The sequence below is a fragment of the Pocillopora verrucosa genome, chromosome 2 (assembly GCF_036669915.1).
Source record: "Pocillopora verrucosa isolate sample1 chromosome 2, ASM3666991v2, whole genome shotgun sequence".
Classification (NCBI taxonomy): Eukaryota; Metazoa; Cnidaria; class Anthozoa; order Scleractinia; family Pocilloporidae; genus Pocillopora; species Pocillopora verrucosa.
The window spans coordinates 19,733,730-19,756,158 of record NC_089313.1 but is presented as its reverse complement, the minus strand read 5'-3'; the positions used below and the strand labels follow the sequence as shown (position 1 = coordinate 19,756,158).

The following is a 22,429-nucleotide window of genomic DNA, read 5'->3' as shown; positions in this document are numbered from 1 at the left end:
TGCATAGGACGGCTACGAAATGTACAAAGTTTTAAAACGCACGTGCTGAGCTATTGTTCTGCCCATAAGATCTTTTGTTTTTCCATGTTCTTGTTGCCGTCGCCGTTGTGGTTTGCTTAAGGTCCCTCTTCTCTCGTTCAGCCCTCCCACTCAGTTTAAAAGTATATTATGTAAAATTGTGTCAGCTATTTCCAGGTTTGTTGCTAACAGATTAAATCCTTCAATTTCCCGATAACCTGAAAGCTGGTCACTTTTGAGTAATGTCTACGAGGAAGAAATGCAGAATTCCATACGCCGCAAAATTGACTAACGACATGAGCAGAGTTGTTCTAACAGAGCGAGAGTGGGAACCAATCATGCTCTCCGACGAAGCCTGGTACAAAATTAAGATCAAAGATGGCGGATCAACAGATTGGAAAAGACTTTAGAAGTACAGTATTTCTTCCTCGCCGTTTTACCGTTTTATTGCATTAGTTACACAGTGAGAAATCTACTGTAAAAATGATGCTGCCGGAGATACCATCTTCACAAGCTTTTCAGGCGATACGTGCAGTGAGCGTGAGTGAACTTTCAAGTTTGAGAGAGGAAGATCTAAGACCTCTGCTGCCTTGTTTGGTCCGAATGGCTCTCTGCTCTCCAGTAGACGAAAGTGCAAAGTGGACAGAAGCGCGTAAGGAAGTACAGAAACTCTTGTCTGGTTTAGAAGTAGTTAATTCCATTGTGGCGTTGTTGTCTGTGGATTTTAGTCTCCTTGAGCAAGATGCTTTAAAAGAGCAGCAGCTGAGAAAAAAGGTTGGCGGTAGTACAAGCTCCAGTGTTTTAGTTGAGTCCTTACAAAATGGTCTTGCGCTAGAGTTTGAACGCAGTGAACCATCAAGGCGTCTTAGATTGGTTCTGAGTGAGATCCTTCGTATTATGAGCCAGGTAATTGGTATAAATAAATGAATAAAACATTAAATATGTAGCGCTAAATGCAGTACTGTACATTAAGTATTATAAACTATTACTGAATGCTTTCCTTAAGAGAAATTTTTTGGGTTTGTTTCTGAAAAGTGGCTAGGCTGCCACAGGATCTCATCGGTAATGGCTGTGAGTTCAGTAATGCAGGAGCAGCATGAGCAAAAGCACAATCCCTAAGTGTAGTACTCCCAAGTGTTATTCCCTCAGAGTTCTTAGTGCAAGTTGTTGACAATGATTTTTTTTCTTAGAGTTTTCTTTGGGCTTCTTCCTATCACCTTTCACCTCTGAAATTATAAATATTGCATTGTGATGATTAACCATTGAACTCCTTTAAGTGACCAAGACAGAATTTCTCCTTAAAATATCATTACAATGTCAATAAAATATTGGGTGAAAAAGTAAGGAGAACAAAAAAAATGTCAATAAAGGGATTTTTACTCAATCCAATGCCAAATTTTCCAAACTCACATTGAAAGAGTTGTATAGCAGACTGTAAGGATAATTACTAATGACTAGACCAGTTAGATCACTTGGCTCATATCAAGAGGCTCTTTATTTTCAGTAAAAAAATAATAACTGTGAAAATGGAATTCATGTTCAAACTGTATGTAAAATTATCTGAAGGTGGATGTGAGACAAGAGTTCATTCCTGAGAAGTGTGAACTTTTTGAAAGTGAAGTTTACCTGGAGGAAGTATCAGATGTGATTTGCATTGGACAAGCTGAGCTGCCCTCACTTCTTGCATTAAACCAGCTTGCAGAGGCTCTCCTCAGGGTCAAGCAGGGTCCTTGGTTATTGTGTCGATTGGTGGCTAATGCTCCTGACAGCTTTGAACAAGGTGACACTTGTATCAGGATTAATGTAGTCCCGTGCAAAGATATTGTTAGAAAATTTTAGAACTTAGATGTCATATTGAAAAAAACCTAAACAGTTAATTCAGATATAGAAAACAGTTAATTTAACTGTGTTTACATGCTTTTGTTTTAGTGTGCAAGTCACTTCTTGAGCATGGTGAAGTACAAGATGAAGGTAGTTTAGGTGGTCTGGTGCGAACTCAAGCTCTAAGACAGCTATGTGCAATGAACCCCAGCTCTGCCTTTACTATGCATTCCGAGGCACTTAGACTGTGTCATATGCCTGGTCTTGCTGTGGCTCTTATTCTTGACTTTGGTGTGGACAGCAGTGGTAAGGACTTTTCTGTGGAGAATTAATTTAATTTATACATCAGATCACAAACTGGTCAAAAGTCAACTTCAGAGTGCAGGGATAATTATTTCTGCTGTATAAAACCATTAGTCACTGTCCCCATCAAAAGTCCTGTTAAGAACTATTTCAGACTGAATGATCACACCACATGATCTAAATTTAATATTTTGCAACTTTTATTTGATGTCTTTTCTTGTGTTATGAAGGTTCTTTGAGTTCAAGTGATCTTGTGGCATTTCTCAGCGGCCTTCTTTTAGGAGGAGATACAAAAGCTAGGAACTGGTTTTCCTCCTTTGTTAGGATTGGACAAAAGGTATGGAAACCAAATAAAAATGTGTTTGAAACTGGATTTAACCACAGTTTTTCTTGTTTTTTCTTCCTATTTGCTGCAACTCATGTGGAAAAAGAGTCATCCACTTTCAAGTTTTTTAGTATCTTATACAAGTTGCTGTTATTTTTTAAAATGTTTTTATTGTTTTGTTATGAAATCAATTTTTACTTATCTGTTTTTTTGTGGCTGCAACCATCATTGCTATTAAAGATGTTTTGAGTTATAGTTTGACTTTACCCTTTTGCATTAGTCCAGTACATCAATCTTGGCTTCTCTGAGAAGTCAGTTACTGAAGGAGATGTCATCTTTGGTTCCAAGTGGAACAAAAAAAGGAGCAAGGTCAGAGAACAGCAATTCAAGTGTGAAGGATTTTGTGGCAGGAGATGATGTTAGACAGGAAGATGAAGAAACATTAGAAATACTTCAAGGTGATTCCATTAATCATCCATCAAATGTTATCAGCCAGTTGAGGGTCAGATGTAGTGGCCCAGTGGCTGGCAATCTGGACTCTGGATGAGGCAATTCCTGTTTCACACAATGGCAAAGTCCTAGTGTTGTGTGTTTGGGCAAGATACGTAACTCTCACAGTGGTCCCCTCTCCCTAATAATAAAAATGGGCAGTGGAAAAGTGTCAGTGAAACTTAATGACTTGTTGTTGAGTTAATAGAGATCAACTAACATTTAGTTCAGAGGCAAATGTAATATTCTAATTTCTACATGATACTGGAACCTAAGATTAGCTCCAACAGTAGTGAGGCATAAAGCTTGGAAAGATTTGTTGATTAGTTTAATTAACTTTCCAATGAATTTACCTACATATATTTCAGCAATGGAGGTGAGCACGGATTATGAAATCACAGAAGAGAGTTCTGAAACTCCCCACATGAACTTAGAAACTGTTGAAACAGTAGAGATTAGTGATGATGGTGTGATCCAAGGCACAGCACTCTTGCGGCTGTACTGTGCCCTCAAAAGATTGGCTGGTATGAAACTAACCTCACAGGAATCAGAAGCATTGCTCCGGCTGGTAACATGTCACCCTCCTCCCACTGCTGCAGGGGTGAGGTTTGTTGTGGTTGGCCTGTGTACCCTTCTGGTCTGTACCAACATAATGAGGTGAGTGGTTTACATCAAATAGATTTAGCAACTGTGCTGTGATAATTGGAAAAAACTAGATAGATTTTTAAAATGTCAAGAGTTAGACATAGTTTGAAGCTACACTGGTTTGCAGATTTAATGAATGTAACCGAAGAAGTTACAATTCATAGACCCAACGTTTCGACACTCCTGTCTAGTGCCTTCATCAGGGGTGATCTAAACGCTGCAACAAGAGGTCCTTTTATATGATCACTAATTAGCGGCCTTTTTTCTGACGAGGTGTAAATAGGCGTCAGGAAGCAGACCGCCATCGTCACGATTTAAAGGAGCGTGGGCGGAGTTAATGTGCCAAGCCTCCAAACAAAGGCGCTGGTGGTAACGCCGATTAGTAGTGATAATTTTAGAATTATCCCACCCAATTGTATGGTTGGTTAGGCAAGTATGCTCCGATAAAGCTGAATTTTCCTTTTTGCAAAGAAAAACCGCTTCTTGGTGCTCTTTTAACCGTGTACCAAACTGGCGTTTGGTCTGTCCGATGTATTCGTTATCACAGTCATTGCAAGGAATAGAATAAATGGCGTCGGTTCGTTGTTCTTTCGTGACAGGATCCTTAGGTTTGGCGAAAATATGCCCCAAAGTCTGAAAAGGTTTTTGAGCAACTTTAACGTTGTGGCTATTCAAAATTCTCTTGATGGGTTCAGTAACACCCTGTATGTAAGGAATAACAGCAAAACCAGTCGCTGGTTCCCTTTCATCAAGAGCGTTACTATTTGTAACTGGTTTTTGGCAGTTACTGAGAAAAGTTTTTGTATAGCCATTTGCCTTTAGGACATTGGAAACATATTTCCTCTCCTCAGCCTTCGAATCGAGTGATGATGGTAGACAATCAGCCCTCCTAAGTAAAGTTTTGGCTACAGACTTTTTATGGCAAATAGGATGGTGAGAATCAAAAGCGAGGTATTTGTCGGTGTGGGTGGGTTTACGGTAGACACTTGTCTCTAAATTACCCTGAACCCCTCTAGACACATTTAAATCAAGAAAGGGCAAATGTCTATCCTTTTCACGTTCAAGGGTGAATTGGATCCACGGCTCTACTGAATTCAAATGCGACAAGAGGCGCTCCGCTTCATTTCCGGATACCGCAGAAATAACATCATCGACATATCGTATTATCGTATTATCTGCTGACAAGGGTAATTGTGTTGTGGTTATGGACAAACAGCAATATCACGACAAAGCTTTGTCTCTGCTCAATGACAAGAGTACATATGCTGTCTTAAACTCTGATCCTACCAGTAAAACTCAAAGAAAGTTAAACAAAATGTTGCTTGATTTGAAAAAAGCTGGCAGAATTAGTGACTATACGTACAAAATGTTATACAGTAGTGACGGCTTATGTCCATGTTTTTATGGCTTACCTAAAATTCATAAACCGGGAATTCCTTTGAGACCCATTGTCTCTTTTGTTAATTCTCCGACTTATGTAATTTCTGGTTATCTTGCGAGAATTTTGTCGCCTGTTGTTGGGAATACTGATTACACTGTCAAAAATTCCTGCGAATTTACGGATTTCATAAGAGATAAAACTCTTGACGCTTGTGAAGAATTAGTATCTTTCGACGTTGTTTCGCTCTTCACTAAAATCCCAGTTGATCTTGCCGTTAAGGTTGCGGAGGAAAGACTCAGAGAAGATGCTTCCCTAGGACAAAGAACTTCTTTGCCTGTGGAGGATATTATTCATCTGCTGTCTTTTTGCCTCAAAACCACGCAATTTACATATAACGGCACATACTATCAACAAGTTTTTGGTACAGCTATGGGTTCGCCTGTTTCTGCTGTCATTGCTAACATGGTAATGGAAGACGTGGAACAAAGGGCCTTAGCCACTTCACCGGTTAAACCCTTTTTCTGGAAACGATATGTCGATGATATTATTTCTGCGGTATCCGGAAATGAAGCGGAGCGCCTCTTGTCGCATTTGAATTCAGTAGAGCCGTGGATCCAATTCACCCTTGAACGTGAAAAGGATAGACATTTGCCCTTTCTTGATTTAAATGTGTCTAGAGGGGTTCAGGGTAATTTAGAGACAAGTGTCTACCGTAAACCCACCCACACCGACAAATACCTCGCTTTCGATTCTCACCATCCTATTTGCCATAAAAAGTCTGTAGCCAAAACTTTACTTAGGAGGGCTGATTGTCTACCATCATCACTCGATTCGAAGGCTGAGGAGAGGAAATATGTTTCCAATGTCCTAAAGGCAAATGGCTATACAAAAACTTTTCTCTGTAACTGCCAAAAACCAGTTACAAATAGTAACGCTCTTGATGAAAGGGAACCAGCGACTGGTTTTGCTGTTATTCCTTACATACAGGGTGTTACTGAACCCATCAAGAGAATTTTGAATAGCCACAACGTTAAAGTTGCTCAAAAACCTTTTCAGACTTTGGGGCATATTTTCGCCAAACCTAAGGATCCTGTCATGAAAGAACAACGAACCGACGCCATTTATTCTATTCCTTGCAATGACTGTGATAACGAATACATCGGACAGACCAAACGCCAGTTTGGTACACGGTTAAAAGAGCACCAAAAAGCGGTTTTTCTTTGCAAAAAGGAAAATTCAGCTTTATCGGAGCATACTTGCCTAACCAACCATACAATTGGGTGGGATAATTCTAAAATTATCACTACTAATCGGCGTTACCACCAGCGCCTTTGTTTGGAGGCTTGGCACATTAACTCCGCCCACGCTCCTTTAAATCGTGACGATGGCGGTCTGCTTCCTGACGCCTATTTACACCTCGTCAGAAAAAAGGCCGCTAATTAGTGATCATATAAAAGGACCTCTTGTTGCAGCGTTTAGATCACCCCTGATGAAGGCACTAGACAGGAGTGTCGAAACGTTGGGTCTATGAATTGTAACTTCTTCGGTTACATTCATTAAATCTGCAAACCAGTGTAGCTTCAAACTATGTCTGATTGTCCACCTGGTTGCCGTGTGAACTTTAATATATTTTATGTCAAGAGTTATTGAAAGGCAAATCAGTGTGCTGTTTGTAAGGTGGAGTAAATAAGTTAAGGTCACACTGCTAATAAGAAAGTCTTATTGAATGACAGAGTGGAGGATTTGAATCAGAGAACATTTGCCCATCTGCCTTCACTTTAATGGTAATCAATATGTTACACAGTTCAAGCCCAACTGTTTAGAATTATCCTACTACTTTGGCTACTGGTTTAGGTCTTAGAAAAAATCACAAAAATTGTTGCTGACCAGGGCATGAAATATTTGATCTTTAATGTCAACTCTTGATTTAATCAATAAGAGCATCACTGAATCTGTAATCACTCCATTAGGAGTTATCAGAGTCACACTTCACCTAATGATGGGTGGCATTAGTTTACAGGTGTTTTTCATAAAGATACAATTTTGTGATCAGTTCACCAGAGCATGAACAGATTGCTACCCACTGGATAAAGTGGCTGTCAAAAGAGGAAGCTCACTATGAAGCAGCAAGTGGTGTACATGCATCCTTTGGAGAGATTCTTCTGCTAATAGCCATTCACTTTCATGCTAGTCAAGTGGAAGCCATTGCTGATCTTGTGTGTTCTGTTCTTGGGATGAATATCAGGCTGGGCTCGCTGACAAGAATGAAAACTCTTTTCACACAGGAAATATTTCCTGAGAAGGTTTGCAATTTATTTTTTCTGAGGCATCCCAGGGTGCCAGAATCTTAAATCCTTGAATCTGATTGGCTAATTGCACACTTGTAATTGGCCTAGCTTTTTACAAGACAGACTATGGCTCAGTCCAAAGTCCTTGTGCCATACTCAAGACCTCAAGCATAGTAAATAACCTATGAAAAACAGAAAAAATCTTTAGCTAGGTATGACCTGTAGCCATGAGTGGAGAGATTATGCACTTAAACCACCATACAGTGCAAAAGCCTGAAGTCTGTAGTGGACAATCCTAGAACACAGAGCAGCTTTAATTTAATTTGTTGTGAATAACTTGTGACGATAGCTACCAAATATGTTTATTAAAACACAGACACTCAGCATGACAAATTTGGGTATAAAATTATAACTGTTACATAGACTGACCCATATTGTGATAGGTTGTGACAGCTCATGCTGTGACAGTTCCCGTCACACCACAGCTGAGTTCAGAGGATACAGGATTCCTTCCGATTCACTGCATTCATCAGTTGCTGCGGTCACGAGCATTCACAAAGCATGCAGTTCCTGTCAAGGTTAGACTTCAATTGTCAATTGAATGAGTATGTAGTTATTGCAGAGACAATGGGGTAACTGTTTGCATGCTGAATCTAAAAGTGCAGTGTTGAGGCCTGATTGGGCCATTATGTTTTGTTCTTGGGTAAGACTCTTGCAGTATCTCTCTTTCAACTCCCAAGTATGAATGGGCACTAGGAGACTTGCCATACCTTACATTACTACACCTTCCTTTGTGAGAAGTTTCTGTCAGTTCTGTCATTCCACTGGTTCACTGTGTTGCTGTCAGTTCAAGTCAGTAACAGTGTTCCTTCTATGGATAAAAGAGATACAATAGCCAACAGCATGTTAGTCTTAATAATCACCTTGCAGACAGGAAAAGGTTTCCTCTGTGCCAATGAAGTCACCTTGACCACCAAAAAAGAACATTGAAAATTTCTTTTTTATATTCACTATCAGGATGGTTATGACAAGCCCCTGTAAGAGATTAAATATATTTAACATTAAAATAAATCTTACTCAGGGTGCTTCCTATTTATGAGGTTTGGCTGAACTGATAAATCTGGTTTTGCTGGGGTAAATAGATTTAAATAGAAATAGCCTCCTTTCCAGAAAAATTGAGCAAGTTGTACATGTATTGTCTATGCTAAAGGAGGAAACAAAAGGGTTTACTGAGAATGTGATTTACAATCAACTTTTTTAGGACTGGGTGTTTAGGCAGATCTGTTGTTGTACCACTCCTCTTCACCCTCTTGTCGTACCTCTTCTTGAAGCCTTTGTACATTCTGTCATCAATCCCACATCCAAATCAACTAAGAACAAAGAAGCTACTTTCACTCTGCGTGGATTTACAGATTCTGAAGTTATGTCAGTCTTTGCTGCAGAATCCCAGGCATGTGATAACCTTGTTCATTTTAGTTCTATAGTTTTTGAGTTTCTAACTTGCTGATTAAAGCATCTAAGTGGACATGTGATATTGAAAATTGCAATAATTGCTGTCACCCCAAATATAAGATAGGAATTTTTGTATGAAAGATTTACTTTTTACCATTTTTTTAAATATTTCTAATGATTTGAAAGGTGTTTGAATTGAATGAATGAATTCAAACACTTAATCTCTGACATTGAAGCTGATTAGGCTTTTTCTTAGTTTGTGGTGTCTTTTTAATAGGCTAATTAATTTTCTTGTAGAGTTTGAGCCTAGCTTTGGCCTTCGTGAAAGTTTCTCAAAATAGAATGAAAAGCACATCTGTTATTAACTGGCATTTCCCCAACACAGCTGAAAGTGATAATCTGTTTAGAGGGAAATCCTTCTGACAACTAACTGCTTGAGTTGTCACTTTCACTGATAAAAGTCCTATTCAGGAGTACTATCACCCAAATTTCCCATCAAATTTTTGATGCTGACATCCTTTCTGATCTTGGAAATCTCCAGGAAGAAGGAACTGCATTCAGAATCCATGGACTTCCTTTAGAATCAATGAGGAGAAGCTCTGTGTATGTGGCCACAGAACTGTCATCTCATCTCACATCTCAGATTCTGATGTTATACTATGTTCTAACGTACCAGGACTGTCTTCTTTCAAATATGAAGTCTTTAGGTAAGGCAGTGACCTCAGTAAGATATGTTGGCTCTGTAAAGGCTGATAAGATCTGTTCAATCCTTATCTTCACCTTAAAGTCTTCATGAGTGACAGTTTTTTTTTTCTTACATGTAAAATGATGTCAATTAAAATGCATGCATGTCCTTTAGAAACAAACCTTTACGTCATGGTAACTACTTCTCCATAGTGACAACCAAAGAATTAGTCAATCTTTCAGTTAAAGAAAGAGGTATTTGAAGTTACTTCTTGCTTGGGCCACTGGATTCCTTATCAAGAGGTGCTGGTTCCAGCCCCAGCTAGGTCACTGTATTGTGTTCTTTTATAGGACACTTAGTTCTTATTAAATGAATGCCTCTCTGCCAGTGAAATTAAATGGGTATTAGAAAACTGTCAGAGAAACTGATCAAGTAGCAAAGGAAGTGTGTGCTTTGGACCAGTAAAGGTTTCTTGCTGCAGAAGCTCTGATGAGTCTTAACTGTAACTATTCATATGGCTAGAAAGACTTGCCTGTTTAGTAAAGACTGAGAAACAGGTCCTAGTTATTTCAAGACCCTCTAACACAATATTGTTTAGGAATATGCTGGAATGAGTTGTATACAGTCATCAGCAATGATCAGCTAGAATGTGTCAGAAAACTAACCTACTGATTTTACCTTCAGTTTCCAACAATATTCAGCCTCAGTGGCTGTCACCCATGTTGCTGTCACAAATACCCATCAAGCATCTGCTGGAGCAGGCTAGGAGACGTCGTCGAGAATTCCGGGGTCTGTATGCTCCCCTACTGCAGCTGATCAACACTCACTTGCCACACCTGTGTTTAGTGGATGACTGGCTGAGACAGGAAGAGGTATTCACTGCTCCACACTTATCAGCAGCCTCACCACTGCTTCATGTCCAATGTTCACCTCCTTGTTTAAAAGAAGGTATGCCTTGAAAAATTGAAAGTAATTTGGAGTACTCCTTTAACTCTCAGGACTTTTAAATTCATGGTCAGCCACAAGGGCCATGATAACATTTTTTCTCATAATTAAGTGCAAATGATCTGGCAGACAGTTAAGGTAAAAAGTTTTGATACCCATCTGGGGATTGCATGGCTCCGCAGAGAAATAAACCCTTGCAGTGAAAATTACCAACGAGGGACAAATTACAAGTTTTCATATGCATATGACCTTCAAAACCCAGCTATTTAAATTAATGTCCAAGTAACAATATGCAGGTTAATTATATCAGCTGTAAGATAATTTTAAGGGAAGATTTCTTGACAGTAATTGAATCAAAGAGGAACTGGTCAGCAATATGTTATGTAAGGTCCCTCTAGAAGGAGAGCTGTTGTCTTATTTTTCAATAGGGTCAGATTTGTTACTTAAGAAGTTTAAGAGTGCTTGAGACCCTTTTCTTTGTCACAGAAAATGACAGAAGTGGAACAATCTTGCTTTGCACCAACTGTTAATAATATATAGATTAGTTCATGTAGGCTTTCCAATTGGAGAATATTTCCTTCATAAACCTTTTTTCAGTGGGCCATGAATGTGTTGATCACTTTTTTTTCCAACAGCATTTAGCTTGCTGCCAGACAATCCCTGTTCTGCTCTTCTGCTGCTTAAAAGACTGTTACAACTAGAGCCTAGTGCTCTGATTCCTTATATGGATGTACTGGTTCAAGCCTTACCCAGTTTATTGAAGCCTGGGGTCCCCCGTCGGGTGCAAACTCTGTCTTGTGAACTTTGGACAAAAATTAACACTGTTATACCTCGCAAGTAAGGTTTCTTTGGGCTACAGTACCTTTGACTTTTCCTCAATTTGTATATTGATGTGACACTATACAGATAATGCTTAGAGACACTGCCTTAGCTATAAGTTCTTGACATTTCTAGAGATCTACTTCTTTCTTTTATAATACAGTTTTTTTGTGCTGTAAAAAATTTAAAGTATATTCTGTGGAAATCCACTAAATTAGGTTTAGTAGGTATACAATTGACCATTAATAGTAGTTATACCTTCTTTACTTTTCCATCTACCAATGGTTGTTAATATTATGGAAAAACTCAGAGGGACATCTTTTCAATACTTTTGAAATGAGAGCTAAGTAGGTTAAGGTGGAAAACAGGATTTTCGTCCAAATGGTCAATAGAATACATGTATTTTCAGTCAAATTCAGCATGAACGAGACTACAAACTTTTAGTTTGGTAACTAAGATAACTCAAAAAGAGGTAGAATATGTAAGACTATATGAGTTGTTGTAACCTTACCATAATTATGATTTCCTCAACAACAGATTGTGGTTGGCCACTGTCAACATGCTGTGTCCAGCAGAGACTCCTGTCCTTCATCTTTCTCCTCAACTGTACACAGATGAAGACATTATGAAAGATCCTTTGACTGTGCTTAGATGTGACAGAAGAGTGTTCAGGTATGTATCTGTAAGAAAAGAACAATTATGTTATGATAGAACCAAAATAATTGTTCACTGACTGTACTAGGCCACCCTTGGAAGTGGTACACGATATGAAGTGACTACGTCTAACAACTGACAGCTCCCTATCTTTAAAGCCCATATTAAATCTGTATGTAAAAGGTTAATGTTAAAGTTAGTGCTCTTAGGAGAGTTCATAAATTCATACCATCAGAAGGGATGGTTAATATTTACAAGGCCTTTATCTTGCCACATCTAGAATACTGTGCTCCAGTCTTAGCTGGGTTATCAACTGGTCTTTCTAATAAACTGGAACTTACTAATCAGTGTGCTATTAGAACTCTTTTGATCATAGCTAAGTCAACCTCATATAGTGACCTACTTACCTATGTCGGATATTGTAGATATTTTCATGCTCTCTCCCTTTTTGACAAATGCTTATACAATATGGGGCCAAATAGTATTAAGGAGATGTTCTTATTTCATAACAATAAATACCACCTCAGAGACTTTTGCAAGCTTAATCAACCTACCTATAGCAGTAGATTTATGCATAGGTCATATCATTACATCATCTCAAGATTATGGAACAGTCTGCCTGACTAAGTAAGGAGAGCTCCATCTCTTAACATTTTTAAGTCAATACTGGATGAGGTCAATTTGACTACCAGAGTTGAGAGTAATTGTAACTTTTGTACATAATTCTATATGGTTACATTTCCTCTTACAATTATTGATTTTCTTATATTCTTATTTTTATATCCTTGTATATATATATATTTTTCTCCATCTTGATATGTACTGGATTTATAGTAATTTTGCACGTTCAGCTTTAAACAAGTCTTGTATTCATCCGTGTAATGTGGATAAATAAAATACCATATCATACTTCTACTAAATCTAGGAACAACACTCAGCCATGTGTCCAAGTTTCAATAAAATGAAAATCATCTTATTATGACAGATGCCCACCATTATTTGATCTTTTGGTGAGAGTCCTCATGGGGTACCTGGCAGGCTCAAGGGCCCTTTTAAGTCAGTACCTCCAAGCACATCCTGCATCAAGAACTGAAGGGTTAGCTGTTGAACAAGAACGAGAAGAGCTACGGGCTGCTTTGGTGACAGCACAAGAAAGTGCAGCCATTCAGATTTTACTAGAAGTTTGTGTCAAAACACCTCAGGATCAGGTTTGTTGAAATCTCAATGTTTGTTAGTTTAAAAAACAAGCAAACTGATCAACTTTAGAACCAAAGTAAGCACAAAATACTCCAGGGCCATTATTTTTCAGGATTTTAGGAGAGCTTCCTCAGTTTTAAATGGATAAAATTTGTGTAATATCACAAGCTTTTTTTGTTATGGTGTTATTTTGCTTGTTTGTTTTTGTTTTTTGTTTTTCTGGTGCTGTTGTAGTCTTTCAAGCATTTTGAAGTAAAACTATAGTTCACCCTGAGTTCAGCAGATGTTAATATTCAACCTCTCCTCACAATATTATAAAATTACTAAGCAAGTAGTGGTGATGAGGAGAGAAAAACTTATCAGTGCAAGGGTGTTGTGGTTGTGATGTAATGCAAAATTCCTATCTGTTTAACTAATCTTCAGGAAAGAATCCAATGATAATTTCTCCACCTCTTTAGGATCAACCAGGCTGCAGTGGATCAGCAGTGCTGCGTGAAATCCAATGTCGTGTGTGCTCACAGCTACATCAGATGTTTATTGCTGTTCCTGATATTGCGAAACTTGTGCATTTCCAGGTTTGAGATGAACTCAAAGGTGGCTCACAGTGTCATTCGGATGTTTTCATATTTCAACCTTATAACAGTTCTAAATGCATTGTTCATAACTGTTAATAAAATTAAGGAATAAGGAAGGATGAATGGGAGTAAGTGATATCTTAAACATACTATGGACTGAACAGCACTTGTTTCTCTTGTAGGGTTACCCAGTAGAACTTCTCCCAGTGACAGTGGCTGGCATCCCTTCTATGCACATTTGTTTAGATTTTATTCCAGAGCTCATAAACCAACCACAACTTGAAAAACAGGTAGGACTGTTTAACAGCCTGAGTGTATGTTGTTCTGTAAGAGATTGAAAGTATTTAAAATAATTTTGAGCTTTTTTCAAAGATGTTGTTACTTTTGTTGTTGCAGTTGTTTGCAGTTCAGCTTGCCTCATACCTGTGCCTACAGTTCCCCCTTCCTAAAGCCATGGGTGTGGCCAAATACATTCTCAGTCGGCTCAGCTCTCTTCTAGCCACACTCCCATCTGGCAAGCGTGTACCATTTTTCACACCTGCCCTCCCCGCCCTGGTGAGATTTTGCCATGCATTCCCACCTCTGTGTGATGAGGCTACTGGGTTTCTGTTGGAGCTTGGTCGTGTGGCAGTCTCTCATGCATCAGCATCTGCTGCCTTTACTCTTGGTAAGACTTCCACACTCTTACATTTCTGTAATAGTGATTTTTGCACATCAGAAACCATCTAATAAGACCTTCGTAGTTGTTTACAGGGTTATACAAACATGTTCTATTTGTTTGTGATTTTAAAACAAAACAACACTTACTGGGCAATGAAAAAAATTACCTATAGCAACCAACCAACAGGCCAAGGTGTGGAGAACTTTTAGACAGAGCTTCATGTCATATTACTTGTTATATGATTATTTTTTGGAGACAAAGTGATCCAGTGGTTACTATCCTGTAATTGAGAGGTCTTGGTTCCACACCTGGCTAGGTCACAGTGTTGTTTTTGTTGGGCACGACACTGAAATCTCACAGTGCCTCTTTCCTCTAAGGGAAACTTACAAAATGTGGGGGGGGGGGGGGAGAAGGGAAGGGGAGTTTACCAGAATACCAGACCCTGTGTGTGCTCTTGGAACCAGGATAAGCTTCAGCGTTAACAGGTTACTGGGCTTATAAATTTTTTCCTATTCTGGTTCACAATCAAGGTCATATTTCTAGTTTCCTACCAATTTTCATTCCACTGTTTCTCATCTTTCATTCAAGGTACTCCAGGATCTCTCTTAAATCAACTGTCTTTGGAACAACAGCAGGAACTGGCTGACCAAGAGGATCATGGGTTTACAGATGACTCCTGGTTGCCAAGCAATTTGACCCAGGAACATAAAGGTACATTAGAGGGTGCAGTTGAGAACACTGATACAGCCCTTTGTCATGCCATTGAAAAAACATTTCTTGAAGTAACAAATGTTGCAGTAGTAAAGCAACATAACTGTGAGCAGTAACAGGAGCAGGACAATCCATTCAACACTGAAGAAGTCCCGGTAGTAATACTGCATGAGGTGTCAAGCCAGGTCAGGACATGAAGTCAAATGATGGTCAATTTTAACTTATCCTCTCATCACCAGTGTATTAATCATCAGTCAGTTTTGTTGAAAGAGGGTCAATGCCTGGCTTGGATGCGAAATGGAACTGCAAGAGGAAGTTTTTAGAGTGAGCTTGTGTGATAGCAACATCACCTCTGCAACAAAAAGGTTTTTGCTACATGCTATTCTCTGTCAATAGCTTTAAATGTCCTTTATTCCTGTTAACAACCATTGAACAGTTCTGCAAATGGCATATAAGGCAAATGTGTTCATTTTTATTTCACATAAAGCTCACAATAAATAAATTTCTACAAAGGCTAACAGCTCTATTTACCAACTGTCCAAGTAGGATCAGATAGAACTCTTAAAAAAGTAATATTGGAAGCTTCCTGTGTAATATGAATCTTTGCCATATGTAGCATCATAGTTAACCTATCAACAGGCAGCCACATTTAGTTCTCAAGGTGAAAGACTAGGAGTTTGATGTTGCATGCATTATGCCAGATATAAAAAAAAACAACAATTTAAAAAAACTTTAAATACAATAAACAAAGAAATGGACATTAAAACATGTACTAGCAAATGTAAGTATTCCTTACTTGTGGCTTTGTAATTTCATGTATTAAATATATTTACATCCTACCGGCATGGTAAATGGTTATTAAAGACTTAAATTTCAATGGGGAATTTACACAAACTTTACATGGTCCAGTAACAGCTTATTCTTAAAAAATGGGGTAATAAGAAATTATTAATGTACAATCATGGTGATGGTAATTATTATAATGAAAAACTTTCATCCAGCCTTGATTAAGAGCTGAGAAATTCTTGTCGAAAGTGGCAGCAATGAATTACCGGTAGGTTGCTAAAATTACCTTGCATATGAACTCTAACCAGCACCAAAATTATGTGTCAGAGATTGAGCTTTTCCATGGGTTTGGAGGAGTTTTACCTCTGGCTACTCCATGATATTGAATGATGTTGAAAAGTTGTATATCAAAATTTGTATGCTGCATGCTTCCTTTGATTTGTTTAACAGACATTTTAGCTTCCAAAAATGCTAGAAATTGGTCATTACACTACTAACCACCACATGTAATGTATGTTTATGCCAAGTTGAAACTTTTGAGCCTTGTTGATTTAAGAACTGTATTAAACTATATTTTACAACCACAGTACACTAAGCTATCAAGATTCACTGTCAAAAAGAGTTTGATTATTGTTCAACATCTGCTGATTCAAATCAGTCATTACTCTTCCTTTATTGTTACGAGACAATACTTTTTTGAAATCTGGTGCATCTCAGACCTAGAAAATTGGAAATAACTGGTCTGTCTAAAGTCTGGCATCCTCTCCACCATTTGCCAAATCATACATATCCTTGGCAACATCCTCTATGTCACCATAGTAACTGCTGCTGCCAGCACTTGAGCTGTCCCCATGGCTATGATATCCATTTCTCTTGGGTGATGACTCACCATTCTCCTCTATTCCTGTCTGGCCTTTGTCAAAAGAATTAAAATGGGAAAACTGACCATTTGTGTCAGCATACTGATGACCATTCGTTACCCCATTTTGCATGGGATTGTCAAGCTTTACATGTCGCAGTTGTTGTCGCACTTCATCTATCTCATGTGTTGAATTGTTTACAGGACCATTGGTTAAAGGGGTCTCAGGTCGTGAACTTTTGCGCAGTCTTGCTCTCTGCTCTCGTAACACACCATCAGACTGAGCATCTTTATCAACTTCGTTTACATGTATCACTGCTTTCTCCACAGAATTTTCTTTTGCTTTACTTTCAGTCCTGTTCACGGCACGTCCAACCAAGGATGCTGTGTTTTTGGGATTATTTGAAGATTGAGAAAAGTCATCATTTTCATCGGTCCCTACACCAGGTTCACCTAAAACAGAGACAGATACTGTCAGGAGAAATCCCATAAATACAGACTATCAATATAAATTTAAAACAATACACAAGATATGTTAAGTATGCCAAACTTGAGGTACTTATTTGGAGGCAACAATGTTGTCAATTCTTCTACCATTCTGTTGCACACCTACTACACAGCATTTGAACCACACACGCAAAAAAATTTACATTTGACATTTGATCTAAAATGCATCAGCCAACTATAAGGTTAATACCAGCCATTTTATTCTTTCTTTGCAAAGCTGATATTATGGTAAGGGTTAATTAACTTTGATTTTTGCGTTTTGTACTATTGGTCTCACAGTAGATTGTCACTTACAAAGTATTCTCTGCATAACTTTACGGGTGTACTTCTTCCACAGTGTAGCGCCATAGTTTATTGCAGCTTCATTCTGATCCTCAATAGGAAGTGCATCAACCTCAGTCAGAGAGACATCCAATGAAGACAAAATGATGTCTTTGTCACGAGCACCTGTAGCTAATAGAGTCCCATCTGGGGACAGAGAAAGGGCTTCCACCTTCAACACAGAAAAAGAAAACATTTTAGCTGCCCTCTTTGACTATAAAGTTCAAAGACTGCCCTAACAATGGTTATTGGAATTAAGTTTTGAAGTAAGCAGCTTTATAATTAAAATAGGTGGCTAATTTTTTTTCTTTGATAAAGGAATCAAAGGAATATTCCAGCAGAATACTGTAGGCCATACTCAGAAAGTAAATGGTGATTTTGGCCAGCAACTTATAAGTGACAGTGAGACATCATACCCAACAAATTAAACTGTGCCACTTAGAGAGGTACCTATAGAAATCCATATCTACCTATCCAAAATAATTTTCTGTGAAGAAGTGTAATTAACATGAGTTATCATTTTTTGTTGGGAGCAAAGGTGCCTCTTTGCAATGGACCCTGCAGCCTCTGCTAAGTATCCACAGAAATAGTAAGGAAACATCCAATCACAAATTTGACTTTATAGTCTCAGACATCACCTCTGATCCCACCCTGTGCTGTTTGATCATCTGAAGCTGTTTTCCACGCTTCCTCAATGGATGCCATGCACGGCATGAATTGTCTCCAACAGAAAAAATCAGTGGCACTGATTTGCTACTGATAACAGGATAAAACTGCAACTTATTTACAGCATCTTCATGCCCTCTGATTTTGATCAGCAAGGTTCCACTTCTTGGTTCCCACAAAGAAATCTGGCACAAGATTAGATGTATAATTCAATAAAAACTTGACTTTTTATCTTCAGGGGGACATTGGGGTCTGGAAAGGAACCCTTGTGATTCCTCTTACCTATACCCTCTTTGCTCAAGACAGGAAGGTAAATTTTCCCATCAAGCTTTCCAACATTTTCCTTTTTTAAAATCATGGTGAGAATCTAAATGTTCTCCTCAACATAGGGGCTCTCTTGTAAAGAAATATGATGTTTCCACATGTTATTGGAGTGAGGAAGGATATATTCTAGACCTACACTAGTTTACATTACCAGCATACGAGAAAGGATAGAGTGTATCAAAAAGCTAATGTTTAAAGTTAAACTTGAAAAAAAAAAAAATGCAGAACTAAAAGCCCCCCTTTGGTATCAGTTCCCAAGGCCACCCAATAACTATTTTTAACAAAATTTTATGGCTCAACCACTGGGATTCTACTCTTTGTATTTCTGCTCAGTGTGCCATGAATTATTTATCATAATTAAGAGTTCCAATCAACTATCACTTGAGGTCGGCTTCTATTGTACGCTTCAATGCAGAACGAAAGTGGTGGCTCACAAAGTTAATGGTGCCAAACAATATATAACATATCTATCTCACACAGTAATATCAAACTCTTTCAGGCTCCACTTCCTTAAATATTCCCTTTGTTTTACTGGACAAAACGCGAAATGCAGCAAAATGTGAAAAGGAGTGCCACGACGAAGAACAATTATTTAAAAAATCTTCCAATTTGCAATCAAGAAACTGTCCACTGCACCCGGTAATTTGACGCCAGTGTAATTGACAAATCATTATACAAGACACGGAACTTCAGAGAAGCTTTTAAGACTTAAACAGTAATTCACAATAAACGTCAAACTTCTACATTTAAGTGATCAAAACAGTTATTATTATGATTACACTTGAAATGGCTGGGAGTATTATATTCAACGTACAAAACTTTCTCACATTTGTTAAACTAAGTGGAAATGTCTACAAATTGTAGAAGCAAATTTCACGCTTTACTTCTTTCGCGTGCCAGATCGCAAAAAAGATTACAAACAACTTAGACTTTCGACTCATATGTAACCTTTCTCTTTAAATAAGAAATAATTATCATGTTTTCTGCATTAAGTTGAAAGTTTGAAAAAACGTTTTTACCTTGCTATCAGTAGCACCAGAGGCGATGTAACTGCCATCTGGAGACCAAGCACAACATTTCACGCTATCTTCGTGTCCTCCTACCAAACTCATCACTGAGCTTGCTGTTCGCGTGTCCCAAATCTTTAAAGAGCCATCATCCGCGCCTGAACAAAGTAGACCCGCACCGATGCTCGTCTGGAAGGCACAAGTCCATACACCAGTTGAATGCCCCGTCAGTTTCTGCAACATTTGTCCCGTACGCGCATCGGATAGACAAACAGTTTTGTCCCAAGCAGCAGAAGCTAGTAAAGTGCCATCGCTCGAGAAGGAAGTACCCAACACCCATCCTTTATGAGGTGAAAGTGCCTGCAGAAGTTTGCCTGTCTCCCCGCTCCACAAAGCCACCGTACTATCTGCAGAACCCGAAGCAAGTACGCCAAGACAACCCGCGGTCCCCACTCCTGGTTGCCAAGAAAGACAGGTCACAGGGCTGCGATGATGCCTCAAGACAAACACTGATTCCAGCGTACTAAGATCCCATATCCGCAAAGTTTTATCCCAGCTACTGGATGCGAGATGAAGTCCATCAGGACTAAATTCAAGTTCGGAAATGTGCCACTTATGGCCGCTTAGATGAGTCTGCTTTTCTGCTGACACACTCATTCCGAGAGTTAGAAAACTTGTGATCGACGCTGGATAGCAACAAAAAAATCACTACATCTTATCTACCACGAAAACAAAAGTTATTCTTCTAAATCTAGAATTATCCATTTCATGACTTGATAACCAACTCAGGATGCTTGCTACAATCCACGCAATTTCCCTTCGTCAGTATTTTCTTGTCCTTGTTTGTCTTAGTTTTGGCTTGAAAACCGCTGTGGTCCGTAAGTTAAGAGATCATCGAAGAAAATTGTGCTAAAAATATCGCAGAACTTTCTCGAAAGGTTGGAAGAAATTCTGTCACTCCAGCTCTTGAGATTTTAAAATATGCAAAATAGAAAATATATTTTCCCACGACTACATTAGCGACGATTAGTAACCAGAGCCAAATTGGTGTTATTTATAATGAAGAGTCACGTGACAACTAACAAATGATGCTTTAACGAGAGCTCCACAAAACTCTCCTCTGGGAAAAGTCATGAAAATCATTTCACTGACATCTCGGCCAATTCGACCAAAAATGATCACTTAAATGCTAATAAAGTGGTACACAAGCAAAATTATGGTGATCTGTATGAATTTCAAACACTAGAGAGAGTCTGAAAGCAATTTGCATGTAAACCACCCACACATATTATCATAAAGTTACTAAGCAGTTTTGAGTGAAGAAAACAAAATAATACTTTATCACTTGAGTGGTTAATGGCACCAGAGCAATACCAAGTAAATTTGACCCCTACAATCTCAGGTTTGAAGAAATGGGGAAATCTTGCAGAGCTACATCATTTTTAAGTCTCCACATTTAATATATTTAAGAATTTTCTACCAATAACTTCATGGTTATGTTAGGATACCTTGATGCGGTGAAGCTAGTTTGACATTTTGGGTTAAGATTAAGTGTCCTACTTTCAACCAAGGGATAAAATTAATATTCAAATTTGTCAATATGTAAAAACACCTGTTCACAATGCAGTGTCAGCTGCCAAAAATATTACTCATAATGAGATGCATATCACTGAGACATGATCAGACTATCAATAAAAGAATCAACACCAATCATAAGGAATGAAAAAGATTGTGAATGACAAGTGACAACAGTCTCCTTATTACAACACTTGGGAGAGCAGCATATTTTCAACATTAAAAGTAAATAACAGATTACAATTTTCAGTTGAATTATGAACCCAACATCAAAAGTTTGTTTCAATATCTTGTGTATCAGATATCCAGTTCATGAAATTGGACCACTCTATCATTACTAGCCTCTGAACTACTATTTATTTTAATCAGGCCATGGGATACCTAAAGAAGCAAAACATAGGCCTGCTGTGCCTTCAACAACCAGAAAATCAAGGTTTTCTGTAGTTATTTTTTCAGGCTCATCTCATATAACAGGTGCCACAAAAAAAACACAGTGGCATGAGAGTAGGGCTGATCAGCACAAAGAACAGATAAGTTACATTGCACAGGAAAACAACACCGTACAAAATGTTTGATTCCTAATAACCTGCATAGTGATTTGAATCACTAGTACATCTTTTTGTTATTTTCAGTATCAGTGATAACAAGTACTGAGCAAACACTATTGATTCTGACTTCAATGGGTCTAACCTGGATTGTTGGATACATGAGAACCTTTTGGAAATAAATACTTAAATTGTTAAGTAAGATGTTGAACAGAGCCCATCTATCTACACGAAATGGTAAATGCTTCTTACATCTTCCTTGAATCTGCTTCAGTCCTTTCTCTCCTTAATAGCCCATCTACTTCCCATCTACTTATGAGAAATCTGTCTCAATTTTTAAAGTAAATTTATTGAAACAAGCTATCCAACATATTGAGGAAATATTAGGTGACATGACAGAAATCATCTAAGTGATGAGTTGGAAAACATGTTGATCAACATGTTTGTTCAACAAGGTTCAGTACCTTTCCTACTTAGTAAAAAGTCCATCCTGATGACTTATTTTCCAAGAAATTCTCCAGCAGACATATTTGAAGATCATGACAATAAAAATAATAATGATAACAATGATGATGATGTTAAGGATATTACTGATGATGACAACTCAGGGGTGCAGGTGTAAAGAAGACAATTTCAGTCTTCAGTGATGCATAATATCTACAATCCTGACAGTCATTCGAATCATCTCTCACCCTTCAGTCATATCAATACTTGATGTTGGTGAAGTGACTGCTCAGCTGGGCTCATGCTTAACACTTTCAAGTTAAGATGTGTCGTTCCGCCATTTTCACTTTGCATATTGGGTATAATAGCATAATCAATCCTTTTAGTGTGATAAAAACTTTCTTCCCTTTTCTCTTCTTCTTTTCA

General features: G+C 38.3%; 2 protein-coding genes across 2 annotated transcripts; one reads left to right on the top strand and one right to left on the bottom strand.

Moving 5' to 3' along the window:
• The first annotated feature begins 399 nt into the window (after positions 1-399).
• Positions 400-16,208, top strand: LOC131790515 (integrator complex subunit 2). Its single transcript, XM_059107723.2, has 18 exons — positions 400-924; positions 1,585-1,798; positions 1,948-2,145; positions 2,373-2,479; positions 2,748-2,925; positions 3,325-3,613; positions 7,036-7,285; positions 7,714-7,848; positions 8,532-8,720; positions 9,264-9,429; positions 10,092-10,355; positions 10,988-11,189; positions 11,709-11,843; positions 12,811-13,033; positions 13,481-13,597; positions 13,780-13,887; positions 13,994-14,264; positions 14,847-16,208. Exons 1-18 carry the CDS (start codon positions 502-504, stop codon positions 15,083-15,085), a joined length of 3,708 nt encoding a protein of 1,235 aa, XP_058963706.2. The 5' UTR covers positions 400-501; the 3' UTR covers positions 15,086-16,208.
• Positions 15,422-22,378, bottom strand: LOC131790516 (WD repeat-containing protein 38). Its single transcript, XM_059107724.2, has 4 exons — positions 19,452-22,378; positions 18,081-18,293; positions 17,416-17,614; positions 15,422-17,067 (listed from the first exon to the last, which is right to left on the bottom strand). Exons 1-4 carry the CDS (start codon positions 20,094-20,096, stop codon positions 16,502-16,504), a joined length of 1,623 nt encoding a protein of 540 aa, XP_058963707.2. The 5' UTR covers positions 20,097-22,378; the 3' UTR covers positions 15,422-16,501.
• Between the last annotated feature and the right edge of the window lie 51 nt (positions 22,379-22,429).

Excerpts from the sequence above, each read along its gene's own strand:
- LOC131790515 (XM_059107723.2), top strand. The coding sequence starts at position 502 with ATGATGCTGCCGGAGATACCATCTTCACAAGCTTTTCAGGCGATACGT. Across the intron at positions 10,356-10,987 it reads ACCTCCTTGTTTAAAAGAAG|CATTTAGCTTGCTGCCAGAC; the intron begins GTATGCCTTGAA and ends TTTTTCCAACAG. Across the intron at positions 13,598-13,779 it reads CGAAACTTGTGCATTTCCAG|GGTTACCCAGTAGAACTTCT; the intron begins GTTTGAGATGAA and ends TTTCTCTTGTAG.
- LOC131790516 (XM_059107724.2), bottom strand. The coding sequence starts at position 20,096 with ATGAGTGTGTCAGCAGAAAAGCAGACTCATCTAAGCGGCCATAAGTGG. Across the intron at positions 18,294-19,451 it reads CTGGTGCTACTGATAGCAAG|ATTTCTTTGTGGGAACCAAG; the intron begins GTAAAAACGTTT and ends ATCTTGTGCCAG. Across the intron at positions 17,615-18,080 it reads AGCACAGGGTGGGATCAGAG|GTGGAAGCCCTTTCTCTGTC; the intron begins GTGATGTCTGAG and ends TCTGTGTTGAAG.